The following is a 25,851-nucleotide window of genomic DNA, read 5'->3' as shown; positions in this document are numbered from 1 at the left end:
TTTAATTTGTGCTAGAGTTCTGTAACTGTCATTATCTTCACATTGCTATATATAAATATACTTGCTATTATCTCCAGACAAGATCTGGTGTTTAGATCATGGTGGTACTTGTGAGATGACGGCAGCAGAGGACAGCTCAAGACCTTGGGCCCCTGCAACTGCCATGGGAGAACTGAGAAAAGCTCCTGGCTCCTGGTTCCTGCCTTCTGGCTTCAGACTAGCTCTGGGTGTTGGGGCCATGTGAGGAGTCAATCAGTGGATAGAAGATCTCTGCCTTCCTCTTGCTCTGTAACTACTTCAGCTAAAACAAATAAAATATAATAATAAAAGAATAATTTCCTTCTTTCTTTCCAATACAGATAATTGTTCTTTCCTAACTGTCCTGCCTGCAACTTCCAGCACCATGCTGAACAGCAGTGCCAAGAGTGGAGAGCCTTGTCCTGCTCCTGACCACAGGGAAGTTTCATTTGTCCATCATCAAATATAATGCTATTTGTGATTTTTCACAGAGGATCTTTATCAAGTTTAGGAAGTCATTCATCAGTATTTTATCATTAAGCCACACTGAATTATGTTAAATGTTCTTTTCATTTAGATTACAATGTGGGTTTTGCCCTATGTTTTATGGACTCTATTTAATTTTCCAAACCTTCATTTCAGACTTCTGTTTTGCTGAGAAAAAGAGCACTTGAGAGGACATTTACCTTATCCTATCACCAAAACTATTAATCTATCTGCATCTGTACCTACTTTCCCTCATAAGATGACTGCACACACAGCTAAGACTGATTTAACCGTTAATGCTAATATCTCAGTATTCCTTTCTTAAAAAATTCTCTCTTTCTTGCTATGGTCTCTCCTGAATCATCACTTTTTCTCATTTTGGATCACTGCCAACAGCATACAAATACGCTGCCATTTTCTCACATGGTTATTTCTAGACATACATATACTACTCTCTACCATCTCTACTTGCTAATCCACTAAGAATCCTAAAATTGGAAGTAAAATTGTACTTTTAAAAATATTTACTTTTGGGCCCGGCGCGGTGGCGCAAGCGGTTAAAGGTCCTCGCCTTGCACGCCTGGGATCCCATATGGGCGCCGGTTCTAATCCCGGCAGCCCCGCTTCCCTTCCAGCTCCCTGCCTGTGGCCTGGGAAAGCAGTCGAGGACAGCCCAAGGCTTTGGGAACCTGCACCCGCGTGGGAGACCCGGAGGAGGCTCCTGGCTTCGGATCGGCATAGTATCGGCCCGTTGCGCTCACTTGGGGAGTGAATCATCGGACGGAAGATCTTCCTCTCTGTCTCTCCTCTCTGTATATCCGCCTTTCCAATAAATAATAATAAAAATAAATCTTTAAAAAAAAAATATTTACTTTTGTTGGAAAGACAGATTTACAGAGAGAAGGAGAGACAGGGAAAGATCCTACATCTGCGAGTTTACTGCTGAAGTGGCTGTAACAGCTGGAGCTGAGCTGATCTGAAGTCAGGAGCTGCTTCCAGGACTGTCACATAGGTGCAGGATCTCAGGGCTTTGGGCAATCCTCTACTGCTGCCAAGCCACAAGCAGAGAGCTGGATCAGAACTGGGACAGCTGAAACATGAAACAGTGCCCACATGGGATCCCATCATTTGTAACGCAAGAATCAGCCAATTAAGCCATGACACTGGCCCACAAAACTCTACTCTTAATTTCCTTCTGCAAAAACACTTCTTCCCCAGTGTTCCCACTCTCAAAAAACGAAGTCCTATTTAACCTAGTTATTGGAGTAAGACTTAGTTATCTCCTAGTCTTCTGGACTCAATCAAGCAACCTCTCTCTCCCTCTCCCTCTTTCCCACATTCCAACAATTTCTATGGATTCCACTTTTTAAAAATTCTTTTATTTTGATAATCTTTACATAGTTCATTAGGGCACAAAGGATCAAGGGCTACAGTAAGTGGGTAACACCATTGTTTCCACACTAATATCATTTTTGTTCTGTATCTGGGGTCAGGGGAGAAACAAAGAGAAAAGCCCCATCCAGCCTCCCACCCACCCATCCCAGATCCCCGATGTGGGGCATGCTCCGAGGGTCCTGCTCAAGTGGTTTTGATAGTTCAACAGTTCTGAATTGCTGCCAATCTCACCATTCCAAGGTTGATGGAATCTCTTCAGAATCCACTGGCTGATATAGTCTCATCACGGTTGGGGTTCTGAGATCAGCAATTCAGTTGCAGGGATCCCAAAAGAAACTTCATCTGGAGTGATCTCCAGACCTGATTCTTGTGTATGTGTCTGCCTGTACAGGGTCTGGCACTGTCCGTCGCCCCAATCAGCTCACGCTTATGCTGGTGGTTGCAACTGCTGGGTCAGTTCTGTTTCCAGCCCTGTCTTCCACACAAACCAATGGGTGTTGCAGCCAAACCTGATTCTATCCACTTCACACTCGGTCCTCATGCAAACCAGTGGGAGCTGAAGCCTAGTTAAGGTGACTCCCAATAACCCCACCAGACCTGCCCTCTACCCTAGTTCCCATGCTTGCCACTATGTACCACAGATTTGTTCAGTCTGTCCTACTTCCCATTTAGCTCTTATACATGTCACTGGGCACTGAAGCCTAGTTCAACCTAACCAGCCCTACTATCCAGTCCACAGACATGTTGATGGGTGCCTTTCTGTCATATCACCCCTGCCCCTGTCCTGGTTTTCATGCTCTCCTGTGGTGTGGTAACAGAAGAGGCAGGTGCCATGTCTCCCTCCTAGGCCACTCCCACTCCCTCATTATGCACTTTTCAGGTGGTTCTACAGTTTAAGTTGACAGAATTAGCTCCCAGTGCCAGCCTCTGCCAGCTGATGCTGCGGCAATGCCCAACTAACTCTTGTCCTCTCTAATTTATGCTTGTACCAGTAGGAACAGTCAGCCCAGCCTGGCTTTTACCTGAACTAGCTCACATGAGGCCCACAAGTGTCGTTGGGCTCCATTTTCAAAATGTACCCAAATACAACTTCTTCATCTCACAAACACCACCAAGACCCAAACACCAGATCTTGTCTGGAGATAACAGCAATTATACTTATATATAGTAATATGAAGACAATGGCACTCTTACAGAACTCTAGCACAAATTAAAAACCTTATGTATTCTGTCTTCGGTATCTCAATAAGATGTTTACCCTCTCAAAAAAAAAAAAAAAAATCACTGCCTAACTATTCAGTCTCTGTAAAAACATCTTTCACAGATGAAACTGAAACAAAGAATTTTTCAAATATGCAAATTTTTTGGTAAAGATTTCTTTTTTGTTTTTTATTGCAAAGTCAGAGAGGAGGAGAAACAGAGAGGAAGATCTGCCTTCTGATGATTCACTCCCCAAATGTACTGCAATGGCCAGTGCTGCACTGGACCGAAGCCAGGAGCCAGGAATTTCCTCCAGGTCTCCCACACAAGTGCAGGTCCCAAGACTTTGGGCCATCCCCGACTGCTTTCCTAGGCCACAAGGAGGGAGCTGCATGGGAAGTGGGGCTGCCTGGATTAGAACTGGCACCCTTAAGGGATCCCGGAGCATTCAAGGCGAGGACTTTAGCCACTAGGCCACTGCGCAGGGCCTAAATATGCAAATATCTATAAGCCATTTATTGTGGTTAGATACACTATCTCTGCCATGTAGAATTGTGCTTGGTTTACAACACAGCTAGTAATTCCTGAATAAAGTCTCTAGAATTGCCACAAGTATGCAAAAATCTAGTCCATTTCCTACCTCAGGATCATATTTGTATATTCAAAAGGAATCCTGCAAGTAACCTTAACATTAATTTCCAGAAATATTAAACTAGGAAATCATGTCATTATATCCACAGTAAATCTGAACTAAATATTTGTGATTGTCTCCCATCCTCCTAGCCTCAGTTTTCTGTATAGTATTTCATCAATTATGCAGAATAAATTTCAGTTTTCATTTGTATCTTACAGTAAAAAAACTGCTATTTTTAATATAACATGGCACTGCAGTTTACATGACTAACAGTTTTTTAGATCCCTATTTGTTAAAGATTGGGTCTTACTATAACTCTGTGAAAGTGTCAGAAGTAGTTACTGATGACTAAAAGTAAAAAATTTGTGATTAGAAATAAAAAATACTAAATAAGCTCTTCAGACAGAAGAAAAATTGTCCCAAAGAGAAAGATGAAAAGTTGAGTAGAATGAAAATGGAAATGTAAATTAATGAAACCATTTTGAAAAACCATATGGAGATTACTTAATAAACTAGAAACAGACTTGCTATATGATAAAAAAAAAAATACCATTATACATACTCATATACCCAAACAATATGAACACATTGTATTAAAGAGATACTGGTGCCTTCTGAAAAATAAGTGCCAGGTTCTTACGTCCTGGGAGTGGGAAGTCCAGTTGGGCTTGGGTCCTGGGGCCCAACCTACAGCGTGGGTGCCATGTTTGTGAGTCCTGAGGCTGGGTGATCTGGGGGGGCTCAGGTCACCTGGCCCAGGTCCTGAGGCCCACATACAAGGTGAGTGCTAGGTTCGTGAGCCCCAGGGGTAGATTACCCGATGAGGCTCACATCCCCAACGAGGCTCACATTCCCTGGCCCTGGTCCTTGGTCCTACCTGCAAGTGGAAAAGGTGTAGCTGTGGATGCAGACCCTGATGCATGTGGAGAATATGGCAGCCCATCTGGTACCAAAGCAGAGGAAGGAGAACACAGCAAACTGGACAACTATCCCTGCAAACGATGACAGCATCAATCCGGATGAATGGAGACTTGAGGTCGACTATGCCAGCCAATGGGCATTGTGACTGCCTCGCAATTGAATCAGCAGAACTGACAGCATTTCAGAACTACCCAAGCCACTTGTTCAGAACCCTCAGAACATGTACTACAGCAGAACCCTGGATTGATATCAGGCAGCAGTTTCCTATTCCTACGTACTGAGACATTCGGGAGGCCAGGTGTGGCTTCCCCCTTTATTTCACTCCTTTCCTCCAAGACAAGAAGAAATAGAGAATTAGGAGGCAATGATTTCACCCACTCTTCCCCGATTCTTCCCACCCTGGTCAACTCTGTAATTACCATCAAATAAATAAAAATTATGAAAAAAAAAAAAAAGAGAGAGACACCTGCTCTACCATGTTTACAGCAGAATTGTTCACAGCCCAACTGTACAATCAACCACGATTTCCATCATGAGATGAATAAAGAAAATGTGGACAGGCACACACAGAGGAATATCATGCAACTGAGAGGAGACATCATACTGAGTGAAATGAGCAGGATAAAGAAAGACAAATACTGCAGGTCATTCCTTGTGTGAGAGAACAAAAACTAAAGAGTTTTTTAAAAAAAAAACATAAAAAATGTTCGTATCAACATTATTGTAAATATACTTTTATCAAAATTTATTTTATATCTATAGTTTAAGTGATCTGTGATTATTTTAAAATTTACTGCACATAAATAAAATTAACGTACCTTTATTTGACTGTTAATATCAGCCCTGGACTACATTCCTGCTGAACTATGGTCTTTATACGTTTTGTTTGTCAAAGTCTTTATTTAGTGGACCATTAAGTTTTTGAGAATAACGTACATTAAAATGTTATCTCAAAAACCCAAAACATATGTAAAAATTAATTTAAAAAATCAGCTTTGATCAAGCTCAAATCTAACTAGCAGTATATAGAAACTATACAACAGAAAATCATGTTAAAGACAAATAAGGAAGAGTGGGCACGATGGTACAGCAAGTTAACCTGCCTGCAATGCCAGCATCCCACATGGGTACAGGTTCAAGTCCAGCTGCTCCACTTTTAATTAAGCTCCCTGCTTATGACTTTGGGAAGCAGTGGAGGACAGCTCAAGTCCTCAGGATCCTGCACCCATGTGGGAGTTCTGGAAAGAAGCTTCTGGCTCCTAGGTTCTGGCTTTGGATTAGCTCAGCTCTGGCTGCTGCAGCCATTTGAGGAATGAACCAGAAGATGAAAGACCTCTCTGTTTCTCCTTCTCTCTATAAAAATATGCCTTTACAACAAAAATAAACAAATCTTAAAAAAAAAAAAAGAGGAATATAATTCTTCAAAAATCTCCATTTGGGTTGTTCTTGTGGGATCAGGAGCCCAAGCACTTGGGCCATTTTCCTGTTTTTCCCCAGGAGCATTAGGAAGGAGCCAGATGGGAGGAAGAGGAGCCAGCTGGGTCATGAACTGGAGCCTGTATGGGAAGGCACTGTCCTAGACTGCAGCTTTACCTGCTATGCCACAACACCAGTCCCATAAAGCCATTTTTAACATTATGACTCGATTAGACAGAGGGGAATGCTGGTAATGATATATCAGTACTGGTATTATAATGGTAAAATACATGGTCAAACAGTGGTCTTCATCTATTTTTTAAAAAGATTTATTTATTATTTTCATTCGTAAGTCAGATATACATAGAGGAGGAGAGACAGAGACAAAGATCTGCCTTCTGATGATTCAGTCCCCAAATGACCACAACGACCGGTGCTGTGCCGATCCGAAGCTAGGAGCCAGGAAACTTCTCCAGGTCTCCCACACGGGTGCAGGGTCCCAAGGCCTTGGGCTACCCTCGACTGCTTTCCCAGGCCACAAGGAAGGAGCTGCATGGGAAGTGGAGCTGCCAGGATTAGAACCATCGCCCATATGGGATCCCGGTGCGTTCAGGGCGAGGACTTTAGCCACTAGGCCACGCCTCCAGGCCCATCTTTTTTATTTTTAAGATTTATTTTATTTATTGGAAAGGCAGTTATAGAGAGCGTAAGAGTAAAAGGGAGATGTTCCATCTACTAATTCACTCCCCAAATGGCTGCAATGGCTGAGGCTGGACCAGTCTAAACCCAGAACCTGGAGCTTCACTCATGTCTTCCACATGGTAGCAGGGTCCCAAACACTTGAACCATCTTCTGCTTTAGCAGGGAGCAATGGGACTTGAAGTGGCACACATATGGGATGCTGGCATCACAAGCAAAGACTTTACGTGCTACACCATGACGCTGGCCCTGTCATTATCTTTCAAAGATACATGAGAAAGTGTCTTTAGATAAAATGACATATTTAAAGCTGCTTCAAAAGAATTTAGTGACAGATACGATGGCATGCATAGATGAGGTGGGTGGTGACAGTAAAGTGTTACCAGTACTCACCCTCTAGCCCTGCCCTTCTGAAGCCTTCCCAAAAACCTAAGGATGTACAGAACACATTCTGAAAAACCAATGCAATACAACAAGGGTAGGCAAACTATGCGGTGGCCAATTATCTTTAATATACAAAATGACCAGAACAGTCACCTTATTCATTTACAAACTGCTTATACTTGTGTCTGTATTATACTCTGTAGTACGCACTTCTTACTCCTGAATAAAAGGACTCCCAATCAAACTGCTAAATATACCTTGACAATATGATACTAGAGTTTTTACTATTGCCTATACCTACAATGCCATGATATACTGAAACAGCAGAATATTGGACTTGCGACTACTGCTGGACAATACTATTGTGATAATACGGAAGAAAATAGTAGGGGTTGGGTGGGGAGGGAAGGGGAAGGAAGGAGAGGAGATGTGGAGGGAGAAAGCCCTATACCTACTAAACAGTATCATGGAAAATAATTTTTAAAAATAGCAAATTTGAACAGTTGTAACAGACCTAAACAGTTGTGACAGAGATTATACAGCCTACAATGTCCAAAATATTTCCTATCTGTCCTTTTAAGTAAAAGCTTGTGGGATGTGCATCAAGGAACAGGAGGTTAAGAAGGTGCCTGGGAGGCCAGTACGCCATGTTAGAACCTGGGTTCCAGGCCAGCCTCCACCCCATCCAGCTTTGTAATGTTGCACCCTTGGAGGCAGTAGATGATGGATTAAGCACTAGGTTCTTGTCGCCAATGTAAAAGACTGGGAAAAGTTCCCGGATCCTGGCATTGGCCTGGCCAAGCCCTGATTGTATGCATTTGGGCAGCGAAACCAGTGGATGAAAGGAAGAGTTCTAGCTTCTAAATACATACATGTGTTAAAACAAAAACAAAACCACTTTGCTGGGGCTGGCAAAGACACTGTCTACAACACCAGCATCCAATATGGCCACAGGTTCAAGTCCTGGTAACTCACTTCCAATCTAGCTTCCTGCTAATGGCTTAGAAAAAGCAGCAAAGGGCATGACACAATGGCTCAGTGGTTGAATCCTTGCCTTGCATGGACCAGGATCCCATACGGGCCTCGTTATATGCCCTAGCAGCTCTACTTCCCATCTAGCTCCCTGCTTGTGGCCTGGGAAAGCAGTCGAAGACGGCCCAAAGCCTTGGGACCCTTGCACTCATTTGACAGTCCTGGAAGAAGCTCCTCATTTCTGGCTTCAGACTGCCTCGTTCTGACAGGTGCAGCCACCTGGGGAGTGAAGGAGCAGATGGAAGATCTTGCTCTCCATCTCTCCTTTCCTCTGTAAATTTGCATTTTCGATAAAAACAAACTTTTTTTTTTTTCCAAAAAGGGCATGTTAGTTAACTTCATGGTGTTGTTAATTTCTTTTTTATTGCTGTTGTTGATTTTGTTTTATGGCTTTTCATTTAAGGGGATGTATAGTAACTGTGTAATGAAGACTATTATATCCAGATGTGAGGACACAAAGCAGTATGCATCTCTACTTCTAGATCAAAGATGGACTCACAATGAAACTGTTTACTATATCTTTTTTTTTAAAGATTTGTTTATTTTATTGGAAAGGCAGATGTACAGAGAGAAGGAGAGACAGAGAGGAAGATCTTCCATCCAATGATTCACTCCCCAAATGGCTGCAACCGCTGGTGCTGTGCCGATCCAAAGCAAGGAGCCAGGAACTTCTTTCCAGGATTCCCGTGCTGGTGCAGGGTCCCAAGGCATTGGGCCATCCTCGACTGCTTTCCCGGGCCACAAACAGAGAGCTGGACGGGAAGTGGAGCTGCCTGGACTAGAACTGGCGTCCATATGGGATCCCGGCATGTTCAAGCCGAGTACCTTAACCATTACGCTATTGTGCGAGGCACTGTTTACTATATCTTGACAATAGATGCTGGACTCTCTGCCATTATCCATGCCTGCAATAATGGACATATGAGGAGAGGAAATTCCAGGGCCTATGGAACTGTATCATAAAATGATAATAATAATAACAGGAAGAGGAAGTAGTAAAGATTTTAAAAAGAAAATTTGAAAAAGAGGAGGAGGTGGCAGCGGTGGTTCTTAGATTATCTGCATCTTACAGTAAACGCTTTACTAAGATTCTTCTGAAAATGTAATAAATAAGGGCAGTACAGGATAGAAACTTATGAATTCTTTAAAATGTTTTGTAATATAACATGTAGAAAAGAGCATTTATATCAACTTCATATTTAACAAATGCAATTTCACCAAAACTTGTTAGTCTACCTCCCTTACTCCATCCTTTTATTTTGATCCCCAAGAGAGGTAGCATTTATTCTCACAATTATTCTTCCTTTGTTCTTATACATACACACAGTTTTAAGAATCTGTAATCAAATATCAAAGCACTAGCATTTGAGTTGAACCTACCCTGTATCTCCGCTCCTTCCACTTTCTAGGGATGTGACCTTAGGAAAATTATTTCTTTGAAGGTGTAACTTCTTTCATATAAGTGCTTCAACAGACTACAGAAAGGATTGAACTGCTTTTCTCAGGTAATTAAAAAGCTGACAAGCTCAATTTTGATGAGCTCAGACTTCATGTTTGTTCCCAGAGGTGAAAAATCTTAGTATTTAGAAACAAAGGTGGATTTTTATGGTTGCCTCACTTTCTTCCCTTATAACTCCTACATGCCCCATTAAAAGCAGAGAATACAGTAATGAAGCTCTGGAGTCAGGCCGACCAGAGCTTCGTACCAGCTCTGTCTCTTACTGTCTGATGCTGGGTGAGTCCTAAAGCTCTCTGACTCCACATTCACCATCTATAAAATGGAGATCACAATACTTATCCTCTTAGGCAATACAGTAGTTCTGACTGTGACTTTAAAGTAGTTCTAACGGCAAACAAAACTCTAATATTTAACTTCCTTGAACGTTTTCTTAAACTGCTCTAGATGCTTGAATTTAAAAGTGTGACTACATTATGAAGTGAGAGAATGTCTTTAAAATGGCTTTTGGCTGTTAATATTCCTTCCACACATAATGCTGTTGGTATTAACTTAGGTGTTAGAAACAGCTATTTTATTGTTCAAGGAAGGAATAAGCACATCTGGCAAAACAACACTGCTAAAAGAAATCCTGAGGCCTGGCTCCTCATTATTAACGTAAAAGTTGTAGAGAAAATGAGCGAAGAGTAAGTCAAGAGGAACAAAGGGACCAGCACAACGGCTCATTGGTTGATCCTTCAACTCTAAAGCACTGGGATCCCACTGGACATAGATTCAAGTCTTGGCTGCTCCACTTCCCGTCCAGCTCTCTGCCTGCAAGCTGGGAAAGCAGTTGAGGACGGCCCAAGGCCTTGGGACCTGTACCTGCGTGGGAGACCCAGAAGTAGCTCCTGGCTCCTGGTTTCAGATCAGCTCAGCTCCAGCCATTGCAGCCACTTGGGGAGTGAACCAGCAGATGAAAGATCTTTCTTTCTGTATCTCCTTGTCTCAGTATATCTGCCTTTCCATTCAAATAAAATAAAACTTTTTAAAAAAAATCTTTAAAAAAAAGAAAAAAAAAAGAGGAACAAATGCCATGTGAGAGTCCCAAATTGAGTTTCTAGTTCTTGGCTTTGGCCTAGAACAGCCTCCACCATTACAAGAATTTAAAGAGGGATCCACTATACGGGAGATCTGGCTACTTGTCTCTTTCAAATAAGATATATGTAAAAGAAATAAGATGGGTAGAACAAATGCACCAAGGACTCAAACACGGAGCTGCAGTCAAACTGCCACTTTTTTTTTTTAAAGATTTACTTATTTTTTTGCATCTCTACTTTCAAATCAAATAGGGACTCCTAATGAAACTGTTGGACATATTTAGACAATAGGATGCTGGACTATTTGGACACACTTAAATAACAGACTGATGGACTTATGACTGTTTATGAAAAACTAAGCTATTATAATAATATGGGAAAAATCAGTCAGGGGTGGGAACTTAGGGAGGGGGTAGGAAATCCCAGACCCTATGGAATTGTATCATAAAATTCAAAATTTAAAATAAAGCATTTTAAGATTTATTTTTTATTGGAAAGTCAGATGTACAAAGAGACAGAAAAGAAGATGTTCCCATCTGTTGATCCACTCCCAAGTGGCCACAACAGCCAGAACTGAGCCAATCCAAAGCTACAGACCAGGAGCTTCTAGACCTGCGATTTGATATGTCACATTATACAGTAACTTTTAAAATACTTATTTGAAAAGCATAGTAACAGAGAGACAGAAAGATCTTCCACCCACTGGTTCATTTTCTATATAGCTCAATGGCCAGTGCTGATCCTATCTGAAGCCAGGAGCTTCTTCTGGGTCTCCCACATGCAGGGGCCCAAGACCTTGGGCTATCCTCCACTGCTCTCCCAAGCCACAAGCCAGACGCTGGATGGAAAGAGGAGCAGCTGGGACTAGAATCAGCTCCCATATGAGATGTCGGTGCTGCAGGCGGAGATTTAACCTATTTAGCCATCTCATCAGCCCCCGTGCAATAACCTTTTTAAGCATTATGGTGTGGCTGTCCAAAAGACAGGCTGACTAAAAGTTTGTCAGAAGACAACTAAGATGGAGTGACACATGGAACTGGTGGTGGAAGCAGCTGGGCCACAGGACTCACTTTCAATTTATTAATTCGATAAAAGAGGAGCAGGAGTTGTGACACAGTAGTATAAATCACTGCCTTTGTGGTGCCAGTTGGAGTCTTGGCTGCCCCACTTCGATCCAGCTTCTGCTAATGCACTTGAGAAGGTAACAGAAAAATGTCATGGCAAATGGAATTAACATAAGTTTGGGAACTGGCATTTAGCATGTCAGGATACCCACCTCCTGGAATGCCTGGGTCCAACTCCTAGCTCTGGCTCCAGCTTCCAACACAGACCCTGGGAGAGAGTGGTGTTGACTCCAATCACAAGGTTCCAGCCACTCCCATGGGAGTTTTGGATTATATCACCAGCTCCCACCTTCAAACCTGGCAAAACCCCAGTCACGGTGGGTATTTGGAAAATGGAACACCAAACAGGAGTTTTCTCTGTATCTCTAAAATAAACTATTTTTAAAAGGAGATGATTATTTTAGTGTGCATATTTTTTGTATATGCATTTTACACGAACCATCTGAAGACGCCTTTCATAGTGATTTCTGCTATTGCAACTGAGCTTTTAACTAATCTAACAGAATTCCTGGTAATACTATAGAGACACGAGGAGCCAAAGCTAGAAGGGGTTATCACTGGAGTCCTAAGGTCCAGCTCTACCTTGACTTCCCAGTAACACATTTCCAACATCTGTATCCAAAAAAGCCCTGTAAGATACAGTAAGAATAAATCATTCTTTAAGAAATCTTAAAAAAAAAAAAAAAACTTTGAAGGCCTGGCACAGAGGCCTAGTAGTTAAGGTCCTCACCTTGAACACACCAGGATCCCGTATGGGTACCGGTTCTAATCCCAGCAGCCCCATTTCCCATCCAACTCCCTGATTGTGGCCTGGGAAAGCAACAGAGGAACAGAGGACAGCCCAAAGCTTTGGGATCCTGGTCCCGCGTAGAAAACCTGGAAGACGTTCCTGGCTTTTGATCGACTCAGCTCTAATTATTACAGCCACTTAGGGAGTGAATTATTGGACGGAAGATCTTCCTCTATGGATCTCCTCCTCTCTGTATATCTGACTTTCCAATAAAAATAAAAATAAATCTTAAAAAAAAATTTTGCCCCATTTTAACTAATAAAACCCAGTAGAATTTGTCATTCTCCAACTACCTACCATTTCCTGAATTGATGGCTCTGTGCTGTATAGCCTTTGCATCTTCCCACTTACATGTTTCCTGTCTACTGTTCTCCTACATGAATGACCTGTTCTCTCAGATTCTAATCTCATTTCGTCTGAAATATCACAAGGCTTTATTTGTATATCTCTTAGTAGTTTTGACCTTGTATTAATTATTCATGTGCGTGTCTCACCTATCCAACTAAACTGTTAAGTGAAAGTAAGGGCCATGTCTGATTTGTGTATCATACCACTCCCAGTCTTTCCACAAAGCCCACGTCATTTCTATTACACTTATGCTATTTTACAGCTGTTAACACCACAGTGGTAGGATACCAATTGCAAGATACTAATCCTAATCATTCTGGGTAACACAAAAACCATAACTGATGCAAATGAGGAGAGAGACTGGGGTACAAATTACATCCAAATAGGCAACTGTAAGTATATCAAAAATAAACAATTTTGCCCAAAGCGATAGCATAGTGATTAAAGTCCTTACCTTGCACACGCCAGGATCCCATATGGGCGGCAGTTCTAATCCCAGCAGCCCCACTTCCCATCCAGCTCCCTGCTTGTGGCCTGGGAAAGCAGTCGAGGACGGCCCAAAGCCTTGGGACCCTGCACCCATGTGGAAGACCAAGAGGAACTCCTGGCTCCTGGCTTTGGATCAGTGCAGCACCGACCGTTGCGTCCATTTGGGGAGTGAATCATCGAATGGAAGATCTTCCTTTCTGTCTCTCCTCCTCTCTGTATATCTGCCTTTCCAATAAAAAAAAAAAATTTTTTTTTGTCTAATTTAAGAAATAAGTCTTACTTACAGATGTTCACATCTTACTAATACAGCTCCTGGTCCTTCTCTGTTAGCTCTCAGACAAAATATGTAAGAAGTACCCCTACCACTACCAACTTGCCCACCCATCCACAATTATTCTTCCAAGCAATACTACTGAGGAGAAAACCCACTACGATTCTAAGCCACAACCTTCCACCTGGCCTCAAAGTATATATAAGTATCTATAACCCTATGACCTATTTCTCACTAATCTGTTCTTATCATTTGATTCTTATGCCTTGCTCTGACCAGTCATCAGGCAATACGTATTAGCCCATAGAAGCACAAACCTCAGAAAAATTACATAGACAGGAAATAATCGCGCAGCATGGGGCTGGTGTTGTGGTACATCATGTTAAGCCACACTTATGATGCTGGCACCCTATATATCAAATTACAGTGCTGCTTCGATTCCTTGTTACTTGTCTTCTGCTCCAGCTTCCTGCTAATGCATCTGGGAAGGCAGAAGATGACCCAAATAAAACACCTGCATCCTTGTCACCTATTACATGGACACTCAGATGTAGTTCCTGGCTCCTGATTTTCCACCCAGTCCCAACCATTATGTCTATCTGGTGAGTGAACATTAGAGCACCCTTATTTGCATGCTTTCTGTGTGTGCGTGTGCATGCACATATGCGTGTCTATCTTTCGAGTAAATACATGAAATAGACAAAAAAGAATAGCCAAGAATAACATTAGCTACTACTCATGGGACATCTATCTCATACCAGGCCCAGTGCTAGACAGTTTATAAAATGCCTCTGACACTCATGACAATCCTGTCGGCGTAATTTTGTAAACAGTGATCCTGAAAAGAGGTAATTTGTCAAATATTACCAAATTTACAAATACTACAGTTGAAACTTAAGTGCAGATTCACCTGTTTAAAAACATGTTTCTGCCACCCTAGCATAGCTCCTTCTTGACTCCGAGATTCTGCTTCTACCCTTATCCCCCACCCGATTTCCAGAGTCTATATAACTAGTAACATCATCCTTTACTTATATATGAATTCTTTGATTCCTCCCAAGGTTCACTCCTCTTTTGCTCAGAAGAAAAGCCCAACAGCCCTGTGATTTGTTGAATTAACTCTGGCCTCACTGTTTCTCTCCCTTACTTTCGTACTATAGCCACAATGAAGCCTATTCATATCCAAAAATTTTTAAATGTGCTATTCTCTCTGTAACACACTTTAGTTCTCACCTCAAAATCCTCTTACCATAAGGTTGCTGCAAATGAACTGAATGTAGAGCAGCCATCATGTCAATCAGCTCTCATGGACTGGTATTGCAGGTGGCAGCTTGACCCACTGTGATGGGTTAATGATGCCACCCCCAGGATAATTCTTTTCCTGATTTTGAAATCTGTCATAGTGTAACACAAGTCTAGAAAATCTCACTTCCTTTAGATACGTACTCAAATATCACCTTCTCAACGATGCCTTCCCGGACCATCTATTCTTATTGCTATTCCCAGACCCCAATACTCACTACCCACTCCCTCATTTTCTGCTTTACTTTTTTTTCCCAAAGCATTTACCATCACTTGACAAAAATGAAAAGCACATACACCTTTATGATTGTGTGCCTCCCACTATTAGGGAAACTCCATTAGAATTGGGCTTTGTAAGTTCTACTCACTACCACTGGTATAAAATAAGTATTTAATAAATACGTACTACCTTGGGAACTTTATTTTTCTGGATGGTTACATAAAAATGTCTCAAATATCTTTTCTAGAAAACACGGACTAGAGCTTGGTTCAGTGGCTAAATCCTCGCCTTGCAAGTGCTGTGATCCCATACGGGCACCAGTTCTTGTCCCAGTGGCTCTACTTCCCATTTAGCTTCCTGCTTGTGGTCTGGGAAAGCAGTAGAGGACGGCACAAAGCCTTGGGTCCTGGCACCCCTGTAGGAGACCCAGAAGAAGCCCTAGGCTCCTAGTTTTAGATTGGCTCAACTCTGGCCGTTAGGACACTTGGGGAGTGAACCAGTAGATGTAGGATCTTTCCCTCTGTCTCTCTTTCATGCTGTAAATCTGATCTGCCTTCCAATAAAAATAAATAAATCTTAAAAAAAATGTATAGGCAATCTACCTTGCTCTAGTGTAGATTTAACAAATCGCCTCTCAAATAATGCCTTTAAGAACATTCCTTCTCCAAGTTTTCCAAAGTTCTGAACATAGGCATGTCACTGAGCAACTGAGCAGACTGAGACAACTTAACCACAGTGTTGTATTATAATCAAATAAAACTTACAACAAAGTTAATCAGACACATATTTAATGATATGCATAATTGTTATTGTGCCGCACGGTAACTAGGCATAAATGGTAGACACTTCATGTAAATGACTCTAATTACTATTTCTTTTATACAGCCAAACCAAGCATGTCTGGGATCAGCTTCAGGGGAAAATGAGAGGAGAAAGATGCATACTTAATTCTGGAAGGCATGCCTTTCCTATTCCACCCCTTAGGCACTGGGCTAACAGCTTCCTAGCCCAGGCCATGTGCCTTCAAGCAAAGTAACTCTTTCCCTTCCACAATTAGGAGAGGCTTCTTTTTTACCAAAAATTACTAATAAGCCAGGGACCTGGTCTCTGCCTCCAGTCTCAAAGCTGAGAGGAAACATGAACTAGCTTCTATCTCTGGCAAAGAGGACTGGGAACAGACAAGCTGGGGAAGAAACAAAGTAAAGAGATCAAAGTTCGTGAAGATCTATTATATTCCAGGTACACTAGTAACTGCTTTGCACAATTCTACTTCCCCAATCCAACCAGACTAGATTCCCAATTTCATTCCCAGGAAAGTAAAGACCAAAGTGGAGAGAGGGTTAACTCCAGAGAAAACTCCCTGTTCTGAATTCTCACATGATCCAACATGTTATTAGCCAGGTGATTTAGATTAGCATGCTAACAACACTGGGAAAGTGAAAACGAAGCTGTTCTTCAGTTGTCCTTTCCTTTGCTTCTTATCTTATATAAACCAATACCTTTCAAAAGTTTATCCAGACCTACTCAATCTTCACAGCCCAGTCTGAACCCATTCTGTCTGGATCATCATCCTTGTTCACTGCAGTTCTCTGTCCACTGCATTCCCCATGAGGGACATTCACTGGATTACCCAATCATTCACTTTGTGGTACCTTGAAACTAATTTCTCACATGCATGTTAATTCCCTCAATAAAACTAAGTTCCTTGATGGCAGAATCTCTCTTAAACTTTTTATTTTAAAGATTTTGGTCTGGCATAGTAGCCTAGTGGCTAAAGTCCTCACCTTGCATGTGCCAGAATCCCATATGGGCACTTGTTCATATCCTAGCTGCTCCAGTTCCCTTCCAACTCCCTGCTTGTAGCCTGGGAAAGCAGTCAAGGATGGCTCAAAGCCTTAGGACCCTGCTCCCGTGTGGGAGACCCAGAATCTTCTGGCTCTTAGCCTCAGAACGGCTCAGCTCTGGCCACTGTGGCCCCTTGGGGAGTGAAGCAGCCAGATGGAAGATCTTCCTGTCTCCAATAGGAAAGTCAGATTTACACAGAAAAGGAAGATATCCTCTCCCTATGCTTCATCATTTGTTAGCTGAAAGGCAGTGACAGAGAAAGAGGGAAAGACAGATCTTACATGTGCTAGTTTAATCCCCAAATGGCCTCAGTGGCTGGGACTGGGCTAGGCCAAAGTCAAGACCTTGGAACTCCATCCAAGTCTCCCATTTGAGTGGCAGAGGCTCAAGCACTTGGGCCATTTTCCACTTCCTTACCAAGAGCATTAGCAGAGAGGGCCCTGGAAGTGCAGCACCTGAGACCCAAACTGGTACCCAAATGAGATACTGATGTTGCAGGCAGAGGCTCTAACCCACTGCATCACAATGCCAACTTTTTTTTTTTTAATTATCAGAAAGATTTACAAAGAGAAGGAGACACAGAGACGAAGATCTTCCATTTGCTGGTTAACTCCCTAAGTGGCCACAATATCTGAAGCTGAGCTAATCTGAAGCCAGGAGCCAGGAGCTTCTTCTGGGTCTTCCACGTGGGTGTAGAGTCCCAAAGCTTTAGGCTGTCCTTGACTGCTTTCCCAGGCCACAGCAATGAGCTGGATGGAAAGTAGAGCCACCAAGACATGATCTGGCCCCATATGGATTCTGGCACATGCTAGGTGAGGATTTAGCCATTAAGCCATTGCACAGGGCCCTCAAAAAACGTTTTAAAAGGAATAAATCCTGGTTCTAGTAGTGAAAATCTTCATTTGATTTGAGAAAATTCAGAAACCAATCTGAATCTATTTCACCAGAAAGTATTTGGATGGTGGGCTTCCTCACCACACTCCAATACAGAAGAACACACTTAAAAGCAATTATCACACAGTTAAAAGATACATAATGAATGCCCAACCTAGCAGAATTTAGTATGGGAGACCTACCTAGAAGCTACCCTATGCTACTCTTTTACTAATGACCCTAACTTAAAGGAGATCCTCCATTTCTACAGCTCAAATGGGCATTTAGTTCTTAATCACATTTATCTGCGGACTCCAATGTTGTTGACTCACTGAATCAGATGACTACTACCAGCTGTATAAGTGTGCTGAGTGAGGAGGATAAGAAATACCTTACTTCTCTATTCGTCAAGTGTTCAGTCCTAAAATTCTTACAGACATTGGTACTCTCAGCCAAAAACTTCAGACTAAAGAGCTATGTCAAATTAAAACTGAATCCAAACTTTAGTTCTTCAGTGCTCTTCCACATCCCACATTTGAATGTGTGGGTCCAATTTGTGGTTCCAGCTGTGAATTTCAGCTTCCTGCCAACACAGACCCTGGGAAGCAACAGTGGTGTCGCAAGCGATTGCCCTCCTTCACATCCTTCACATCACATCCCCCCTGGGAGACCTAGAATGGAATTCCCCTTACCAGGTTCAGCGAAGGCCAAGTCTTGGCTGTGGCAGGCATTAGAGAGTCAACCAGCAGACACCAAGCAACTTTTTAAAAAGGAGCTACCAACCCAGTTCAGCTATGCAATTTTCATCGTATTTAAAATACTACAATGGTATGAATAAAGACCTTTAAAAACAAATACAAAATCTACGACCTGGTGAATTCACAATTAGTAAAACAGTAGCTAAGTACTTTCTACATTCTAGACACTAAGCTAAACATTTACCTTAAAGTACCACAAAAACTGGTTAATTATTATTACACAAAAAGGGAAGCTTGGAAACTAGCAAAATAAGTGACATAGGTGGGATTTAATTTCAATTCATAATCTGGAACTTTTTTTTTGCTACCACCCTATAATAGGAACATAACCTTGGTAAATAAGTCCCAAATACAGCAGCATTTCTAGACGCAAGAGGCTCAATTACATGGCAATTTTAAGTATTTTTAAATACACAGTAGTTACATAAATGTAGCCAAGCCACCCAACAGAATATTATGTAGCCATTACAAATATTTTTACAAATCATACAGTAATGTAGGGAAAGGTATATAAATAGAAAGCACAGAATATAAAATTCTCCATTGTTAAACCAAAAAAATTATATAATGCACATGAAAGATCTAAATTTACTGCTAAATTAAAAAGGTAAGTTGCAGAACATACATAAGAGTACTTCCAAAAGTACACAAAAAATTCATACTATGAAATAATTTGTACGAATTTCATTCTTTAACCAAAATAAAATTTGCTTTTTAATTCGTTTTTTCCACAACTGCAAGATCCACTTGCCTTGTACTGACTTTTGGCCTACTTATGGCCAAGGATAAATTGAAAATAAATACTTTAGATTTTTTTCCTCCTGTCTCTGCTGAGTTATATGTAAAAGGCAAAAGAGTTATACAATTTGAAGAGAAATCAGAGTATCCTGCTGAGGTATATATAACATCTGCCAAAAGTGATAATGAGCATAAAGTAATAGAAAATTAGACAATTATAATTGTGAAGAAGCTGTATGATTCCCCCCACATTACATGGTACAAGATTACAAAACCACCACACACATAAAACAGTTTGGCTGTTCTAATGAACCTTTACCTGTGTCATGCACCACCAGACCATTGCAGAACATGGCATGTCGCTCAATCTTTGAAGGAGGGAAGCCTTGGTCACACAGCGGACAGGAGACCTGGCTACTGGATGGCATGGCAAAAGCAGGTACTTCCTTCTTGGTATCTTCCCTATTACCAACCTAAAGAACAGGACAAATACCTATTTTAACAATCTTCATTTACAAAACATATTTTCCCCTAAAGACCTACAAGAGATCCCAACCTATATTTCACTTAAGGGACCACCAAGTACTTGAGGGTTATTAGTTATAGGAAACTTCCCAACAAAGGATGATCAAGATCCCTGCATTAAATGCAGTCATATTGGCATTTAACGTATAGCCTCTTGTATACCTCAAATCATCTCTAGATAACTGATTATATACCAAATAGAATGCTTATACTATACAGTTATTATATTGTCCAGAGAGTAGAAAAAAAATATGTACATGTTTACCATAGATGCAAACATCACAGGTCTAACTATATTTTCAATCTGTAGTTGGCTGAATCCATAGATGAAAAATTTCATACCACTAAGACATACTTTTTGCATATAATAAAAGTGTCATCAACCAGTAGTCACTTGCATAAATCCAAAAATATGATAAATCTTTTAGACAATGAATTGTCCTGAAGCCAATCTCAAGCCCTTTCTCTTTTCCTCTCAACACCTTATATCACCACTCTCTCTATAGCAAACAGTCTCTCAGAGGCAGTTTTATTTTACTTGCACAGTTTGGTATGAGCCAAGAACTCTGCAGTGATTAACTCAACAGTATATGTGAGCACTGCAGCACTACTGCCTAACACTTGCTTTAAAGACAGCATGTCCTGTCAAATCAATGTCCTGCACAGCCAGGGCTTCCATTTAAGAGCAAAGAGCATTCTAGGCTGTCATTACACCTGACTACTAGGGGAAAAAATAAACCTTCCTCTGGGCTGAGAATTAAACATAACAAAAAAGTGCAATGAATAAAAATTTTATTTCTGATCCATCTGGGGTTTTTGCTTTGTCGTATCTTGATTTCTAATTTTAGGCCATCCTTAACTGTACTGCTTGAGTATGATCACAAAGAGAAGAAAATAAGCCAACCAAATACCCAGTAAAATCATTTTTATACCTGCCAAAAATATCCTGTCCTTGACTAAACATATTCTAAAGGTGGAAAAATACACGAGAGAAGAACTAACAGTGAGTGAGTTCTTACAAGCATTTCCACATCCATCCCTCTAAACATCTCCAGAGATGTATGTATCATATCAGCTCCAGTGTATAGAAGGGAAAACTAAAGCTTGAAAGGAAAAGTACCCTGCTGATCGCAAAGTTAGTAAGTGGATAACCCAGGCCTGCCTGTCATCAAGACCCTCAGTAATTCTACACTATGCTGTGGTTCACATAAGCAACTTCACTTCTACTTTGTTTCTGGAAGCTGATGGCTCCATCTATCAGGAGACTGTCTAGTTCCATTACTCTCTCTAGGAAGCAGGGACAGTTAACTTAGTGGAAATTTTCAGCGCTCTTTATTCCAAGCTTAATCACGGAGCTTCTTACAAAGGTCCCTCTGTTCAAAAATTTGAAACACTTTTGAAACAAACCTATTTGAGCTGGGGTGGGGAAAGGAGGAAGGGAGAGGAAGGGCATTCCTTAAGGTTTGTGAGGACTATGGAATTACTGAAAGTTAGTGATGATGAGTCACAGCTTTGAGAAACTTTTGTTGCTTTGCTCCTTTCTTGTCCTGGATGATCTCTTCCTTCTTCTGCCCCTCCTTCTCATTGCCCGCCGCCTGAGACTGCTTCTTGGGGGGCATTGCAAGGTAGGGAGCACTGGCCAGGCTGGGACGCGGCTGGAGACTGGCAGAGGATCAGACCCCATGGCGGGAACAGGAGGGAGAGCCCGCCACTGCCGGACCATACGGAAAACACCTCCCCTTATGTTTTTATAGCATAAAAACCTAAAATAATGACTGACAAGTATATAAACTATAAATATCTGCTCAATAAATGAACAAAATTGTTGATTTCTTTTCCCAGCACCACAAAGTAATTCCTGGTAGTTACACTGTTTTACTAGACTAAATGTGAAAAATACGTACTAAAAATCTTAATCAGAATTATAATCCTGTATCTTTCAGCTTTATGGTTATTATTAGACACATAAAGTTAGGAAAGGTAATAATACAAATACATTTGCTTATTTTATTATGCAACTATGTTGACTTTCTGATTACATCTAGAAATTAGGGGTAGAACATGTGTTTCTGTCATGATATAAATACAGTGATTTTTCCCCAAGACTATTCATCCACTGCTTAAGAGTACATAATTAAAAATGCCCTAGAATTTTGGAAACAAACCTGTGTTCAAATTCTAGTTCTACTATTAGTAACAAACAGAGCAACTTTGAATATCCTGGGACCAGTGTTGTGGCACCGTGAACTAAGGTGCCATGTGGGATGACAGCATCTCCTATCAGAGTGCCAATTTGAGTCCCACTGCCCCACTTTAATCCAGCTTCCTGCTAATGTGCCTGGTAAAGCAGTTGCTGAGGGTGCAAGGAATTGTGCCCTTGCTATCCATGTGGGAAATCAGGTGCAGTCCCTGGCTTCACCTGGCCCAGACCTGGCAGTTGTGGCCCTTTCGGGGAGGGAACAAATGGACAGATGTCTCTAGCTTTCAAAAATCTAAAACTTTCTAAAATTTATTCAAAATAATAAACCTTTGTCTTCCCATTTATAACTGAAATATTAATACATACATACTTAAGAAGTAGTAACCATTATTATCATTAGAAACATGTCGATCCAATTTTAACCATTAGTTTCTTTATTTCAAAGATATTCCAAAAGCTAAAACCCTCTGCCCTAATCTTCTCAACCAAGAAAAACATTTTATCAGAAGGACTACTAACAGAAAGAAACCACTGAGAAAAACTACAGAGCAGAATATTCACCTTCTCTGTTATTCTGATTTCATCTGGGTTTTCTTTGTTATCTGGAGAGACTTCTCTTTCAAGGTCAAGAATTTCAGGGGAACTTGGCTGTGTCTCTGTAATTTAAAAAATTCTTTATTAAAATATAATTACATTTTGTGTTTCCATAATTAAAAAACAAATACCCATTTTACCCTCAAGTTTAGGGTATGATAATATTGTAGTGGCAATAGAATTCTAATTTATTTCTTCTTAAAGCTTCACTAGGGAATAATCTACATACAACAGAATTCATCAATGTTCAATACACAGTTTAGTAAGTTTTAAAGAACATATAGGGCCCAGCGGCGTGGCCTAGCGGCTAAAGTCCTCACCTTGAACGTGCCGGGATCCCATATGGGCACCGGTTCTAATCCCGGTGGCTGCACTTCCCATTCAGCTCCCTGCTTGTGGCATGGGAAAGCAGAGGAGGACAGCCCAAAGCCATGGGACCCTGCACCCATGTGAGAGACCTGGAAGAAGTTCCTGGCTCCTGGCTTCAGACTGGCATAGCATCAGCCGTTGCACTCACTTGGGGAGTGAATCATCGGATGGAAGATCTTTTTCTCTGTCTCTCCTCCTCTCTGTATATCTGACTTTCCAATAAAAATAAAGAACATATAGCATTTATACATAGTGCCACTTATACAACGTAACTACTAACTAATGAAGATATAAAATATCTTCAGCCCCAAAAGTTCTCTTGTGCGCCTTTGTATTAATCCAGCACCACTGTGCAATAACCAATCTGCTCCGTGTCCCTATGGTTGTGCCTTTTCTAGGATGTCATATGGAGTGGAATCCCATCGTGTATAGTCTATACGCTATGTGAGCTTCCCTCACTTAGTATAGTAACTCTGAAGTTCATCCTCTGTTACTGTACATGTCAGTACATTGATCCTTTTCATTGTGGAGTAGTACTCCATTGTTAAATGCACCATTGTTAGATGTGTGTATTCAGTTGGCTATTTGGCTTATTTCCACCATAGTTCTAAAGTATATCAATTTTGACAGGAAAAAAAAACCTGCCAATGCTAGTGCTGAGATGAAAACAAAAACAAAAACAAGACCTACATAAAATTGAAATCGGGACCAGAATAGAATTCTAGACATAAATGCCTTACTTTAATATATTCTTTTGAAATTTTAAATCATTTTTGTTCATTTTGTTTGAAAATCAGAGAGGCAGAGAGAAACCCTGCCATCCCAACCGCCCCCCCCCCCACTAAATTTTTTTGAAACACACAGAAAGATCTTCTACCTGTTGGTTCACTCCCTAAATGCCTGCAGCAGCTTGGGCTGAGCCATGTCACAACCAGGAGACAGGTACTCAGTCAAGGTTTCCCAGGAGAGGCAAGGACCCAAGTATTTGAGACATCTGACTGCTGCCTCCAGGGTACACATTAGCATGAAGCCACATTAAAAGCACAGAAACCAGGACTTAACCACACATTCCAACATGAGATATGGGCATCCCAAGAAGTTTAACCACTATGCCAAACATCTGTCCTAATTTAGTCTTTGTTACAGTAATTTAAAAAAAGAGAGATAAAGGGGAAAGAGACAAAGTGATCTTCCATCTGCAGGTTAACTTCCCGAATAGTTGCACAGCTGAGGCTGGGCTTATCCTGTGCCCACGAGTCCATAACTCCACCCAAGTCTCTCATGTGGACAGCCGGGGCCCAAGTACTTGGATCATCTTTCTGTGACTTCCCAGGCAAATCAGCAAGTAGCCAGATGGGAAGCACAGCTGTCAGAACACAAATCTGCACTCATAACCTGCTTGGTCAGGGCCAGTACAGCTGATCCTCCACCTCCAAGCACAGCATCCTATGTGGGGTACCAGTTCATGACTCAGCTGCTCCACTTTCCACCCAGCTCCCTGCTTGTGGCCTGGAAAAGCACTGGAGGATGACCTGGGTCCTTGCTGACAGAAAGGTTAACAGAGCCACTGTTAATATTGTGCATTATACCAGGCAATGTGCCAAACACTCTACAAACACAGGATTACACTTAGCTTTTCTCACAACTGTGACAGCCAACCATCTTTGCTTTATTTTACTAAGAAGAAAACAGAAATGCAGAAGTGCTACCAAATTTGTCCAGTGTCACATAACTAGAAAGTACCTTATCCTAGTTGAAACTGATGGGCAGGCATTTTGCACAGCAGCAACACACTGTGGAATGCCCGTGTCCTGTATTAGAGTGCTTAGATCCAGGTTTCCCCTCTACTTCTAGCTCTAGCTTTGTGCTAATGTATACCCTGGAGGGCAGTAGTTGATGGTTCAAGGACTTGGCTCCCTGCCACCTGCGTGGGAGATCCTGAGTGAGCTCTTGGCTCCAGTATTGTGGCACAGTGCATATGGCTGACGCATGCACTCCATGATGGGCATTCATTCAGATCCCAGCTATTCCATACCAGAAGTAGCTCCGTACTAGGGGCACTGGAGAAGCAGCTGAGCCCTTGCTACCCATGTGGGACACCTGGATGAAGCTCCTGGTTTCCACCTGGCCCAGGTCTAGCTGTTATTTGAGGAGTAAACCAGCAATGAAAAATCTCTCCGTCTCTGTCTCTCTCTCTCTCTCTCTCTCTCTCTCTCCACGTCTCTGCCTCTCTATGTTCTGCCTTTTGAATAAATTAATTTTTAAAAAAAATCTAACTGGAGTAAAAAGCTCTTAGAAAAACCTGCTTAATGGCAAGCCAACCTGGGGAAACATAAACCAAAACACAGTCCTCCTTGCTCTGAGTATACATTTAAGTAAGTGCTACACTAGAGGCTTTGATGGTCTCTGATGAGGTCAGTAAACAAACAAGCTGATGGGGCGTCATATTAATTTCAAAACTAAATTATTCTCAAGAAAAGGTTGAGAATCAAAACCAATGCCCATTAACAATAAATCTCTATGTGTATATGTGCATTGTATGTATGTTATTTGGAAATACATATTTACACATGTTGATTACACATAAATCTCCTGAGAATAAGCTTAAATACAAAAATGAACAAGCATGATAAGGCAGAGGGGCTAAGTTTCAGAAATTCAATTTACAAAATGAGGGGTACCTAC

General features: G+C 41.4%; 1 protein-coding gene across 3 annotated transcripts in view; it reads right to left on the bottom strand.

Annotated features, from left to right (window-relative positions):
* UIMC1 (ubiquitin interaction motif containing 1) overlaps positions 1-25,851 on the bottom strand; it is a 71,480-nt gene that overhangs the window by 10,131 nt on the left and 35,498 nt on the right. For all 3 annotated transcript variants that reach the window (XM_040963724.1, XM_040963812.1, XM_040963898.1), the window contains 2 exons: positions 22,765-22,859; positions 19,798-19,951 (listed from right to left, as the gene is read on the bottom strand). In XM_040963724.1, coding sequence (XP_040819658.1) covers positions 19,798-19,951; positions 22,765-22,859 — 249 coding nt within the window. The remainder of the gene's footprint in view (positions 1-19,797; positions 19,952-22,764; positions 22,860-25,851) is intronic.

This window comes from Ochotona curzoniae, unplaced genomic scaffold (genome assembly GCF_017591425.1).
Source record: "Ochotona curzoniae isolate NIBS_2020 unplaced genomic scaffold, NIBS_Ocur_1.0 contig_1, whole genome shotgun sequence".
NCBI classification, from domain to species: Eukaryota; Metazoa; Chordata; class Mammalia; order Lagomorpha; family Ochotonidae; genus Ochotona; species Ochotona curzoniae.
The sequence above is the reverse complement of the archived record's forward strand: the minus strand, read 5'-3'. Positions and strand labels throughout refer to the sequence as shown.